The 14,931-nt window shown below is 35.4% G+C and overlaps 1 protein-coding gene across 1 annotated transcript; it reads left to right on the top strand.

The window, feature by feature from the left end:
• The first annotated feature begins 295 nt into the window (after positions 1-295).
• LOC140177179 (uncharacterized) lies at positions 296-2,836 on the top strand. The gene is made up of 3 exons (XM_072210008.1): positions 296-929; positions 1,463-2,283; positions 2,543-2,836. The coding sequence occupies exons 1-3, from the start codon at positions 296-298 to the stop codon at positions 2,834-2,836; spliced, it is 1,749 nt and encodes a 582-aa protein (XP_072066109.1).
• Positions 2,837-14,931: the final 12,095 nt, after the last annotated feature.

Genomic DNA, 14,931 nt, shown 5'->3' with positions numbered 1-14,931 from the left:
AAAGGTTTATTTTGCAGATAGCTCCGATAAATTCACCTATGTGGGATCCACATTAAGCTCGGAGGAGAAGATCTTATTCCAAGATTTCCTACAACAAAATGCTGACTTGGTTGCTTGGACACCAGCAGACATGCCTAGCATTGACCCATTTAGACCCGTTTGTCCGACCTATTGCACAGAAGAAGAGAAACCTCGGCCATAAACGAAAACAAGCCTTCTGAAAGAAACCAGGAAGCTCATTAATGCCGGCTTCATCCAGAAAATCAGATTCACAACATGGTTGGCGAATGTCGTCATGGTGAAAATCCATAACGGTAAATGGTGCATGTATGTTGATTTCACCGATCTTAACAAAGCATGCCCAAAAGACTCTTATCTCTTACCATCGATTGATTGTTTAGTTGACAGTGCTTTTGGTTATGAAAAACTAAGTTTTATGGATGTATACTCTGGTTACAACCAGATCTTAATACATCCATCTGATCAAAGCAAAACTGCTTTTATTACTGAATATGGAAATTACTCTTACAAAGTCATGCCATTTGGTCTTAAGAATGCAGGTGCAACATATCAACGCCTTATGGACAAAGTGTTCACCCAGCAGATAGGCAGAAACATCGAGGTCTATGTAGACGACATGGTTTCCAAAACAAAACTTGGCGACAGCCACCTCGATGACCTCGAAGAAATTTTCCATCAGATCCGAGAATATATCATGCGGTTAAACCCCGAGAAGTGTGCCTTTGGTGTACAAAGTGGCAAATTCCTCGACTTCATGCTAACCAACCGAGGAATCGAGGCCAACCCCGAAAAGTGCAAAGCTGTGTTGGATATGATGAGCCCAAAAACTATCAAAGAAGTACAACAATTAACAGGAAGACTTGTTGCACTCTCTAGATTCTTACCTTGCCTAGCTTCTAAATCTTTCTGTTTTTTTCAAACTTTAAAAAAGAAGAACGCTTTCCATTGGACCGATGAATGTGAATAAGTATTCATAACTATAAAAGAAACTCTTTCAAAACTACTAATTTTACAAACACCCCTTCAAGGGGAACCACTATTTTTATATTTATCTGTGACTAACTGGGCTGTAAGTTCTGTTCTTATTAAAGGCAAAGGCAGCAATTGCCGATCTATTTCACTAGCAAAACACTACAAAACGCAGAACTTCACTATCCGAACATTGCAAAGTTGGCTTTAGCTCTTGTTTTCTCGGCACGAAGACTTCGGCCATACTTCCAAAGTCATGTCATCTATGTCCGGATAGATCAACCCTTGCGACAAGTCCTTCAAAAACCAGAATTAGCTAGCCGACTAGTAAAATAGTCGGTTGAACTTTCCGAGTTTGATATCAGATACCAACGTCGAGCATCCATTAAATCTCAATTTTTGGCCGATTTCATTACCGAATTCACAGTCCCAAACACAACCCATGATTCAACCCAATGGTGTTTATACGTAGACGGCTCTTCAAATTCACAAGGATGTGGATCTGGAATCATACTTGAAGACGGAAACGGCAATGTCATCGAACAATCTCTACATTTTTCCTTCAAGGCAAGTAACAATCAGAGTGAGTACGAAGCTCTCATTGTTGGCCTAAAACTTGCGACCGACCTAAGTATAGCCAAACTCAAGGTATACTACGATTCTTTGCTCATTGTACAGCAAGTGAACGATTTGTACCAAGTAAAAGATCCTCTGTTATCCAAATATCTTGCCATTGTTCAGAATTTACTTTTCAAATTTTCAAAATGCGAAATTCAACATATACCTCGAGAGAGTAATAGCCGAGCTGATATTCTATCTAAGCTCGCCAATACTCAAATGACCAAATCCTCATTTTATCAATCAACACTACTTAAACCAAGCATAGATCTCACAGAAATTCTAAGTGTTACACAGGATACAGATTGGAGAACAACTTATATAAATTATCTAAGAACTGGAGTATTGCCAGCTGATATTGACAATCCTCGACATTTTCGTCGACAAGAATCATTTTTCACAATACATGACAATAGCCTATATAGACGAGGATTTTCTCGTCCTTTGCTTAAATGTCTCTCCAAATCCGAAACCAAACTTGCAATGACAGAAGCACATGAGGAAATCTGTGGGACACACCTCGGCGCCCGAAGTATTTCTTTAAAGATCCTCCGTGCTGGCTTCTTCTGGCCGACGTTACAACAAGACTGCAAAACAAAGGTAAGAAGTTGTTACAATTTCCAGAAACATAGCCCCATCACACACCTCCCTGCCGAGCTTCTGCATAGTTCTGAGGTAAGCTGGCCCTTTAACCACTAGGGGCTAGACATCCTCGGCCCTTTTTCCTTTGGCAGCAGGGCAGGTAAAATTTTTGGTAGTAGCCATTGACTACTTTTCAAAATGGATAGAGGCACAATCTTTAGCAAAAATTACTTCACAACAAATAGTCTCCTTTGTATGGAAGAATATTATCTGCAGATTTGGCATACCTCGACACATTATCACAGATAATGGTCGCTAGTTTGCTGATCATAAATTTACCTCCTTTTTGCAGGATTTAAAAGTCAAACATTTTTCATCGGTAGAACACCCACAGACAAATGGATTAGCTGAGGCTGCAAATAAAGTTATCCTTCATGCTTTAAGAAAGAAACTGGATGACGCCAAGGGTCTCTGGGCCGCACTCATACTAGAGATCATATTGGGAAACAATACCACTGTTCACTCAACAACAAAGGAAACCCATTTCCGACTAGTATACGGCTCAGACGCAATGATACCAGTTGAGATCTCTCAGACTTCACTCTGCACTCAGTTGGCAGACCATAGTACATCCAATACAGTTTGACAGTCCGACCTCGACCTCGTTGAAGAAATCTGAGCTACAGCAGCAATCACACACCATGCTATGCAACAGCATATAGCTCGAAGATACAATCAGAAACTTCACCCAAGGTCCTTTCAAGTAAACGACTTAGTCTTAAGAAGAACTGAATAAGCCAGAAAACCACCAAGCCATGGAAAGCTAGCAGCCAACTAGAAAGGCCCTTTCCAAATGATTGAAGTCATCGGCAACGACACCTACCAACTACAAACCCTAGATGGTAATACTATGCCTAATACTTGGAATGTATCATCTTTAAAGCTATATTACAGTTAAAAGTCAGGGACAGGCAGGTACTCTTTTTCCTACTCACGGGATTTTTCCCACAAGGGTTTTGCTCGGAGAGGTTTTAACGAGGCTTGCCTACCTGCACCTTTATAATCAAAGGTCAATACACTTTTAATCCACTCTATTTAGCTATGAGCATCTCTAAATTTCTATTCGCAATTCAAACCATTACCAATCAATCAGATAATCTCAATTTGTTCGACTATTCAGACTTTATCGATCAATCAGATAATCTAAATTTATCCAACTATTCGGACATTACCGACCAAGCAGATAAATCTAACTCTATTCAAATTCCGAATTCTCGGACTTTACCAATCAATCACATAATCTAACAATATTTTAACCGTATTTTCCGAATACTCGGACTTCATTGACCAACCAAACAATTACAGATAATAAACCTTCCTGTACATGTATATCTCTCTTAGATATAGCTCATAAATTTTGCAAAAACTCTCTTTCCAAAACACAATTTATGAACCATGAGTCTATTATAACCATTCAACCAAAGTTTAAAACCTACAATTTCCAACGGCATCACTACAGCCATGCCAACCAAATTAACACAGTAATACCAAATATGCAACTATTTCAAAATAGTTGACACTAGTTTAGCAATTAATACAAATTTACCATCAATTTTACCTAATTATCAGAGTGTATAATGCCTTTCTTTTTAGAAAAGGGCATATGCAAAAAACAGTCAAAAGCTCACAAAGGAGCGAATCAGTACACAAACCACTACAAAACAGTTTAAACAAATTATAACAAAAAACAAAAACATCAACTACTGTTCCACATTTTCATCCCCTTGCTCAGCAGCATCATCGTCCTCCACCAAGGCCTCGTCCTGGACTATCTTCCCCGGATCCATCTGGAAAAAGTCCACCTCGGGGGCTAGGAACTTTTCCTGAAGGAAAGCCCTTTCAAACCCTTCAATAAGGGAATCCAGAATCTCTCCCTGCTTGTTTTTCTCCATCCCCTTCAACTGACTCGTTACCTCAATCATACGAGCACTCATAGCAGAAAGGTCAGCATCCTTCTTTTTCAAATCCTCCACCTCTTTTGCATAATTATCCTTCATCGCCTTCAACTACTTTTCATTCTCGGATAACTTAATCTCCAGCTCTGAGATTTTAGTGCCTTTCAAATTCAATTCTTCCATCAAAATTGGATCTTCCTTTTTTCACTGACCTTTCGATGCATTTTTTCCCGGCTACATCCCAAACTCGCCATACAAAACCCAACAACCTGCAACACAAACACCATAACAGATATACATATGCGCACATGGTTCAGAATATAAAAAACATACTCCGAAATGAATATTTCAATACCTGCATATACAGATCGATGGCGACGTTACCAACCTCGTCTGCCAAGTTTACATCTGCCAACGATTGGCAATAGTCGTCGGCGACGACCATATAAGGGTAGTCCCTCCCACATAGTGACGAACCATCACTCTGATCGATGATGTCATGTAGTTTCCTTTGGTTTTCATAAAATTTCTAAACTTCTTCCACTGGGACCTCATTACCATCATCGTTGGAACCATCCGACAAATCCACTAGGTCACTCTTTCTTTTCTTTAAAATCACATTTCTCCTCCTCGGTTTCGGTTGCTCCACCTCGCCAGCACCAAGAGTTTTCTCAACTTTAGAAGTCGAACCCTCCCTATTCAGATTCTTACTCTTCACCCGGGCTCTAAGGTTAGCCGCAGATACCCCGGGATATTTCCCACCCGAAAACAAACAAAATCGAACATTTAGCCCCATGATTCAAATCTTATTTACACAACAGTATCAACAAAGCTCACCTAACTAATCTACCACAGCCTGCCTATTTTCCTCCCACTGCAGCAAATCAAATACTGACACCTACTCCTTTCGATTAATAAATTCCACCAAAAACTCAATAATACATTCATCTCTTGGGCTAATGATTTCCGGCCCCAAAATATTATTAGGCTCTGAACATCATCAAATTGAAAATTTCTCCCTTAAGTACTCATCAACATAAAAAGGGAAGTCCCCCTCAGCACTAGTCACCTTCAGATACATCTCCTTAAAATCCTTAAAGGACGACTTATACAGCTTAAAAATCACAAACCTCGACGAACTATTCAAGTTCACCCACCCATTTTTCCAAACACCCTTAGCCTGAAATAGAGAGAAAACTAGCTCCAGTGATGGTTTTTTCTCCAAAAATTCCATTAGAACCTCAAACGCACGAAGAAAAGCACAACCATTGGGATGTAGTTGAGATGGTGCGCAGTTCAACTGCTTCAACACCTGACACTGAAAATCACTAAATGGGAGCTTCACCCTCAACTCCTCCAGCACACAGCTATACATAAAAAAATATTCAAAACCTTCTCCCTTGTGAAATACCCTGTCATTTTCAGAGCATGCATGTAACTCCAATCGAACTCCAGAGCCAGCTCTTACAGTCTTACCTTTATCTATTTCATTTACAGCTCCTCCGTCTAGAAACAGCGATATACGATTCCTGACATCATCGTTTACTCAACCGTAGGACCAATCTATCTTCTCCTTTTTCTCTTTCTCAAACCCCATCTGAAAACAACAGTTGAAGAAGAAGGAGAACGGAAAGCGAAAGACACGAAATAGGGAAGTCAAAATAAGAGATTAGCACATACCTCTTTTGCTCATTTTTTGCTTCCAAATACCTCAGATAACAAGAAAGAGTAATGCAGCAAAATGAAAACCTTCAGATTTCCAAAAGTGTTTTAATTACATCACTTATAAAACATTTTTCGATTCCACTGCGCAGTCCCATCAGTTACATCGAAACAAGTAAAGGGCATTGAAAACACACACGTTCTTTAAACATTCATTTGACTCTTTCTTTTCTCCTAATCATACCACTATTTACCATCGATAACTATTTAATAAAGAAAATTGAATTGGGGTCCAAGGCCAGATTAGTTGCCGAGTTACAAACTCTTTCAACAGCCGACTTATGATTCATTAAAAGCTCAACCTGCTTCATTAAACACATTATCAGGCTAAGATTGGAGACTATGATCCAGCCGTTATAAACCTAATATCATAACTCGGCATCATGCGTTATAACTCGGCAAAACATGTTATAACTCGGCGTTACACACCAAACTCAACGGAGTACATCTTGGAATTAAAATGTCTGAACAGACATCATCACTCATTAAAACTTGTTTATTGCTCTTCAATTCAGACAATAAAATAGAAATGTACCCGACTCCCTTTACTTCACCTATAAAAGTATGATGTTCTATCCTAAACAAGACACATTGAATTCTCAATACTAACTTAGATATTGGAGTGTCTTTGCAGGTACACTCCCCCTTTATTCATACTCTCCACAATTGGACATCTCTTTAGGCTTAAAGCTCGGACTTTTCCAAAGATCACAGATCGACATTAAAAGAATCAACGTCGGCATCGATATCTAGAAGCCGAACTACTCTCAAGGTATCCATACAAGAACAGTATTCATTAATTATTACCATAATTAATAAATATTAAATAAGATAAATTTTAACTATTTTGATTTCAAACATTTTCGTATCTAATGTATTCAATGTACGAAAGCTTTTAGTGAAGAATTTTAGTAACGAATCCGTGGAGCAACTAGAAACTAAAGAGGAAATTAAAACATAATTTCAGCTTCTTATTGTAAATGGTTAGATGGGAATATAAATTTCATGTGTATACAAGTTGCTTTCTTATTTTTTAATTTCTTCTACAACTTGCTAGAGTTTCTATCATAGTACATAATGACTATTAATTATTTATCGCTATGTTGGCACCTTAATAGTAGAGCTATTGGTTTAAATATAAAATTTTCTATACCTAATAATACAATGGCCGAATTCTTGAGAGATAATGAAAAAAACATCTTCTGCTTAACCATACCATCTTGAAGTTCATCACTTTATTATTATGATTATTCACTTATTAATCTGAATGTTAATATTTAGAACGTGAATAAAGAAATTAGTATCCAAATATTATCAGAATCAGGACGACCGCAGGTGGCACCACACAAAAGCCTAAGGCCTTGTTGGTGGCAAAAGAATTTAGTAGAGTGGTTTGTGAATAGCGATGAGATCTTATTACTTTCTGCACATGTGAAGTGAAATTAGCCTATCCCTAATTATAATATTGTAATAATAAATGAGAAATGCTAGCAATTTATAGCTGCTTATTTTAATTTTTAAAAGTGTGCCATAAAAAATAGTTTAGGTTATAAATATAATTATTAACATTATTTTTTTTATTAACTTAAATTTTTGGGATAAATAATTTTATGATATAGTATATGAACTTTTAAAAGCCTCTTGTTTGAGAGAGAATATTACCGATATAACCATTATATTATCTTCTATCTTATCAACCTAAGTTTTTGAAATGAATAATTTTATGACAGTTTAAAGAACATATATAAATTAAATGTCTTTTTAGTTAATTAAAAACATAACAAAAAAATTATCTTTGTCAATTTTTTTTTTAAAAATATACTCAACTCATTCCTTTTTATCATTCACTAGTTAAATCCATAGTTATCATATGAATCTTGGAATTAATAGTAACTAAAAGGATTATCAAATAAAATTTGAATAACAATCAACAAAAAAAGAATAGTTGTCTACTTCTAAAAAGATTTATTGATTGTTAAGAATAGGGATAATTATTGTTTTGGTCCCTAATGTTGAGGGTCAGAATCGAAACCGTCTCTAACATAATTTTTTATTTAGAATCATCTTTAATTTTTTCGTAAAAAATCGTCCTTTTAAATAAAATTTTTTATTTTATTACTATACTACTTCTATTCTAATAAAAAAATATAAAATTTATAAAAAAAAAAAAAAAGAAAAGGACGCGAGGGGAAACAGGAGGGGAAAGGACGCGAGGGGTGGGGGGGAGGAAAAGGGGAGAGGGGGAAGGGGAGAGCCCCGGCATCCCAGTGCCGTCGTCGCCTTCACCGCGGGTCTCCACCGTCGCTTCTTACCATCGCCGCCACCTTTGGGTCTTTCGCCAGTGAGCACGAGCAGCTAGAGAGGAGATCTGAGAAAGAGAGAGAGAGAGAAAGAGCGCTGGTGGAGGGAGGAGGCCATTGCCATAGCCGTCGCCACCATCGCGACACTTGCATCGTCACCGGTCCGCCCACGAGCCGCCGCCAGAACTGCGAACAGAGGAAGATGTCGCTGCCGTTCATGCATGCTTCTGTCGTCGCCATGGAGTGCGTCACCGGGAAGGGGAGCCCAACGCGAGGAGGGCGGTGCGCGACGGAGAGAGAGGAATCTGAGGCTGAGCTGGGTTCCTACCACCGCCAATCTACCCACCCGTCGTCGCTCCGTCGCCCACGAGCTACCGGTGGTTCTGCTTCGGCTTCTGCATCTGCTTCTTCTTCTGCATCTATTTCTTCTTCTGCATCTGCTTCTTCTTCTTACTTCGACTTCTGCTCCTTGCTTTGGCCTCTGCTTTCTGCTTTTGCTTGAGCTTCTGCTTGAGTTTCTGTTTCTGTTTCTTGTTGAATTTGTGCTTCTGTTTGTGTTGATGTGGCTTTGTGCTTGAGCTTCTGCATCTGTTTCTACTTCGGTTTCTGCTTTATGCTTTCTGCTTCTACTTGTGTTGATTTGGCTTTGTGCTTGAGCTTCTGCATCTGTTTCTGCTTCGATTTCTGTTTTCTGCTTCTGCTTGTGTTGATTTAGTTGTTGAATTTGTTGAATTTGTGTTGATTTGTTGAATTTTTTATTCCTTGATTTGTTGAATTTGTGTTGATTTTATTGATGTTATTCTTGATGGTGGAGGTGCTGGTGTTGGTGGTGGTGGTGGTGGTGGTGGTGGTAAAGGTGTCGGTAGTGGTGGAGGGTATTTTTGTCCGAAAAAAATTAAAAGGACGATTTTAATAAAAAAAAAAACGTTAAGAATGATTTTAAATAAAAAATTATGTTTGGAACGATTTCGATTCTGACTCTCAACGTTAGAGACCAAAATAATACTTATCCCTTAAGAATATAATTGATATATACTTCAATGATAAATAGTGCATAGAAGAATGAGAGTGGGATATATTAGCAAGAAAGAATGAAAGTGGACAATATTACACAACAAAACAAAATGAAAAAAGTTAATTAACTGATAACAAAAAGAAAAATGAAATATACATATTTATAATATCATTTAATCTCTTTAGAGTTTAGGATTTATTTATTATTTATAACTTTTTGATAAGAGAAGAAAGTGTTATTTTCTTATATGTTTAACTCTCTCCCTAGCTAGTAGTAATATCTGAAGGTTGGTAATAAATAGCGTAGCTAACCTTTAATAATGTAAACCTTTAATAATGTAACTTGAGAGCAGGGGCAGAAGACAATGACAGATCTATAGTAGTCATGGAAACTTTCTACTATAAATTCCGAATGAGAAAATGTATTAAATATATAATCAGTAATTTAATAGCTTAATAAGTTTTAAAGATTAAAAAAAAAATAGGGTTTCCAACATCCTAAACACTCAAATAAACAAAAATTTTCCTCAATAAAAGAAAAATCATGCAATCTTTTAAAAGAATGACGAATTTCTAGAGATGAAAAAAAAAAAACAGTGATCAATCTCTTCTTCATATATTGTATATAGTAAGTGCACTATGTTTTTTGTTCCCCACATAGGAATGGAGGGAGAGTATATATGATGATATGAACTTAAGTTACTACACCACCTATAAATAGGAATAATAATCATACCAATATTACTCGGACAATAATATCCCTGCAATCTCACCTCTAAACCCTAAACCATAGCATTTCCAGTAAGGACTTGTGACAGTGTTTGTCCCTGCAATAATGCAAAACACTAAATTAATTAATAACTGAAAAACAAAAAAATATAGAAGATCAGTTAACAAACTCTCATAATTATCTAGCAACTAATTATTAAAAGAAAATTTTCATTTATACACAGAGATATCAAACACCTACTTTTTTAGATATTTTTATTTTAATTTAAATAATATTACATAATTAATAAAATTTATTTATTTTTTATCAAGTAGTTAACGTTCTAAATCTTAATTATTAAATTTTAAAATCTAAATTCTAATAATATAAAAATAAAATGTTGATCAAGTATTGTCTAATATATATATTAATAAAGAATGTTGGATAATCCTAACATTTTTCTTTTGTTTTATCTTCTGATTGAAATCAAATTATTACAATTTTGGATTGCTTGATGTCACATTTAGATATCAAATAAGTGTTAGATATAAAATTATGTTTGTAAAAAATACTTCGAAAAAATTATCCTTTTTTATCAATAGATTTGATTTTTGACAATACTGATCAGAAAAATATTTAAATAAATTTTCACCCACTAAAATCTTACTTCGTATGATACTTTAATTTTAACTAATCGTGAATTTTGAGTTGTTACCATTAACTTCTATTTTTATATGGCAAGTGAGTGTACAAAAATACTCATAAAAATTGATTCACATGACAAAAAAATACCCATAAAAAATTAAAAACTCTTTTGTAACAGTTAAAAATAAAGTTCATATGTCAAATTTAACACTTCTCATTTCTGGTTTTGGTTGAATGACTGAAAGTGTGAGAATCTTTCTAGTTTAATTTACGTAGAATTTTTTATTAATGGTCAATTTATTATCTGGTTGTTCAAGTTTAGTTCTGATTTTGAATGAGTTTTGGTTGGTAAAAGGGGAAGTTAAGGTAAGAGCAATGAGATTTTGCAATAGAAAATAAAGGGAGAGAAAAACTTCACCGATGGAGTTGAGTTTTTATTAGGCGTAAAGTATATTTTTTTTGTTGTTTTGAAATTTGTTAAAAATTTTAAAAATATTTTTAATTTTTATTTTATTTTAATTTTATTTTTGAAGTTTTTAATTTATATTAAATATATTCTTTAAGATTAATAATAATAATACAAGATATTTATGTTTGATGATTTGTTTGTGTTAAAAATTGTTCTTATAAAAATTATTGTTAAATTTATTCTATTTTTTTTAAAAAAATTAACCGTCAGAGATATATATTAAAAACAAATAAAAAATTTATAGGACAAAATTAAAATAAAATAAAATTTAGAGAATATTTTTAAAATTTTTAACAAATTTTAAAAACAAAAATTATACTTTAATAAAATTTAAAAATATTTTTTATAAATATTTTTGTCATGTGAATAATTTTTTTATGAGTATTTTTGAATACTTACTTGTGATGTATAGCATCTAATTAATGACATGAGCTCAAAATTGACTATTGCTTCAAAGTATCAAAGAGAACAAAATTTTAATGAATAAAAAATCTATTTAAAATTTTTCATCAATATTATGAGTGCCTAGCTAATTTTTTTTATCAGAAATAGTGGTTTTTTTTCAAAACAAAGTCAGATAATTAATGAGACAAATATATAGATTCTTAAATACTTGTGAATGGTATTAATTTATAAAATTGTGATACAGGATAAACATTTATTTTAGGGAAAATTACTTATATAAGTTAAAGGGAGGAAAAATTTACACCAATCAGCTAAATTAAAAACTGGTTCATGAATCAATTAAGAGACATTTCTATATAGTTCGAATCACCTTAATTCGAACTTCAATCTCCATGTAATTCGAATCATACTGATTCAAATTACACACACGCGCACACACCCACTAATTCGAATCAACCTTATTCGAATTACACCCGCGCACGCATTCCAAAATAATTCGAATTGGGGTGTTTCGAATTACTCATGCTTCGGCTATAAAAGGAGTTCGAACTAACCTCATTCGAACCACTTTTCCATTATCATACCCCACCAAATCCCAGAGAAAACGACCCATAACGATTCCAACAAAGGCTCGAGCAGGATATTCAGCCCATGGAGGATAATCCGGATAGACTATATCGTTTGGATGAAGTAGCTCATATAGTCGGGGTCATCAACGAAGAGGTTAGTACGTAATCTTTTTTTTAAAAAGTAGGATTAAGTAACTTATTCGTTTGTTTATATACGTTATTTTAGTGGTTTTGATGGTAAATGACGTTGGTAACATTGTATGTGAATGATTTTTAATGTTTTGTTAGTGGTTTTGTTAGTGGTTTTGCAAGTGGTTTATGTTAGTGATTTTTGTTAGTGGTTTTGTAATTGGTTTTGTAAGTGATTTTAATTATCTGGTCCATTATATTTATATGTACAGCCCCAGCGATGCATCTCGAGCATGCAACGGCAGCAGGGCATGCGACTGGACGAGAGGTATGTTCCGTACTTGCAGATGGCAGGATTATACCATCTTGCGAGACTGAACGAGAGATGGTTCAAATTGGATGAGCCTCTTGTGAGTGCTTTCGTCGAGCGGTGGCATCCGGAGACGCACACATTTCACATGCCGTTCGGGGAGTGCACGATCACACTGCAGGACGTGGCATACTAGTTGGGTTGCCGGCCGGTCGACGGATGTTATGTCAGTGGTTGCTTGACGGATTTCCAGACATACATCCAAGGTGGCCGTCCAGCTTGGATGTGGTTCCAGGAGTTGCTTGGTGTGTTACCTCCTGCGAACCAAATCCAGAAGTTTGCAGTGAACTGCAGTTGGTTTCAGGAGACGTTTAGAGAGTGCCCTGAGGGAGCCGACGAGGAGACAGTCAGGCGCTATGCTCGGGCCTATATCATGATACTGTTAGGCACTCAGCTGTTTGTCGACAAGTCCGGCAACCGTATTCACATTAGGTGGCTACCCTACGTGGCTAAGCTTGAGGATATGGGTGGCTAGGCACTCAGCACTCTCTAGCACCAAATTCAGTAGGCTCCCCAAGAACCCCCTCCTGCCTCATGGAATCCAAGTCCAAAGATAAAAAGTGCGGAGGGTACTACTGTGTGCCAGAGCTAGAACCACCTCCAGCCCCAGCTGGATCACTCACTCCAATATCATCGCCACTGTCATCAGCAATGATATCCGGCTCCACATCATCATCGTCAACATCATCCAGCAATGCATCGCCCAGACCAGCCGGTGCAGCACACTGTAAAGAAGTCGGCATAATATCCACTATTCCAACCTCTCCACCTCCACTACAGTTGAGATCAACAGCGAATGACGGGGAGGCAATAGGCTCGACCGGAGGTTCATTCACAAGGACGGACGAAGATGCACCAACAGGTCTAGAGCTAGAATCGGCTACCGTGCCTATAGTGTGGGTATTCTGGTTCGAACCCACCGAGCTAGATACCACATCAACCAACTTCGCCAACAGTTCAGGTGTCCTAACCTCGGAAAACTGCCGACGACAATGAAACAGGACCTGCAAGTCCTCATCACTCCCAATCGTGAAACAATCATACTTCACTATTTCTTGCAGCACTGAGATCGGAATGTGATAGAATAACTTGTGAACCCGTTTCACGCCTTGCAGACCAAGTTTTTGTAGTATAGAATTCACAACCTCATCATAGCTCATCGTAGGCCTGATAAAAATACTGAGAGGATCCTTATCAGTGAACTTCACACCAGATCGTGTTTTCCTCTTAATCGATCCTCTGTGATGAACCAACACTACAAAACTCTCCTCACTAGCCATTTTCTCACTCTAATGAGATCAATTCACGTTCACACCATATTTATACACGTCTGGCCCTGTATAATTCGAACTAGTATAATTCAAATTATAGCATGTGTAATTCGAATCACTCCAATTCGAATTACTTTGGAACGCGTGCGTGGGATTCGAATTACTGTGTGTATAATTCGAATCAGGTTGATTCGAATTAGTGGGTGTATGCATGTGTGTGTGTAATTCGAATCAGTATGATTCGAATTACATGGAGATGAAGTTCGAATTAGGGTGATTCAAATTATATAGAAATGTGGACTAGTTGATTCATGAACCAATTTTTGATTTGGCTTATTGGTGTAAATTTTTCCTCTTCTTGGCTTATATCAGTGATTTGCCTTTTTTTTAGTCTTTCATTACCATGTAAATCACTAAGTCATGCTAGAACTTTCTGAGAATGAATTGACACATCTATGTTTGATTTGTTTAATTTATGTTAAAAGTTGTTCTTATAAAAATTATTGTTAAATTATTCTAATTTTTTTTAAAATTAACCATAAGAAATATATATTAAATATAAATAAAAAATTTATAAGATAAAATTAAAATAAAATAAAACTTAAAAAATATTTTTAAAATTTTTAATAAATTTTAAAGACAAAAATTATACTTTAATAAAACTTAAAAATATTTTTTTATAGATATCTCTATCATGTGAATAATTTTTTATGAGTATTTAACACTTACTTGTGATGTATGAATAGCATTTAATTAATGACATGAGCTCAAAATTGACTATTTACTTCAAAGTATCAAAGAGAACAAAATTTTAATGAATAAAAAAATCTATTTAAATCTTTTCATCAATATTATCAGTGCCTAGCTAATTTTTTTTTTATCAGAAATAGTGATTTTTCAAAACAAAGTCAGATAATTAATGAGACACATATATAGATTCTTAAATACTTGTGAACGGTATTAATTTTATAAAATTGTGATATAGGATAAATATCTTTTCTAGTCTTTCATCACCATGTAAATCACTAAGTCATTCTAGAACTTTCTAAGAATGTATTTAATATACATTTTTTTTCTTTTTTTTAATCTATAAATCTAATAATTTGAAAATTTTTTAAGCTAAAAACTTACTTGTTTTTTTTTATTAATAATTTATAATTTTATGGTAAATTTTTTTGGATAC

This window comes from Arachis hypogaea, chromosome 12 (assembly GCF_003086295.3).
Source record: "Arachis hypogaea cultivar Tifrunner chromosome 12, arahy.Tifrunner.gnm2.J5K5, whole genome shotgun sequence".
Lineage (NCBI taxonomy): Eukaryota > Viridiplantae > Streptophyta > Magnoliopsida > Fabales > Fabaceae > Arachis > Arachis hypogaea.
This window is presented reverse-complemented; position numbering and strand designations above follow the sequence as displayed.

Bases quoted from the DNA above. Each gene is read 5' to 3' on its own strand.
- LOC140177179 (XM_072210008.1), top strand. From the start codon at position 296: ATGGTGAAAATCCATAACGGTAAATGGTGCATGTATGTTGATTTCACC. The intron at 930-1,462 runs GTTTTTTTCAAA...GTTTATACGTAG, and splicing joins CCTAGCTTCTAAATCTTTCT to ACGGCTCTTCAAATTCACAA. The intron at 2,284-2,542 runs GTAAGCTGGCCC...TCCTTTTTGCAG, and splicing joins AGCTTCTGCATAGTTCTGAG to GATTTAAAAGTCAAACATTT.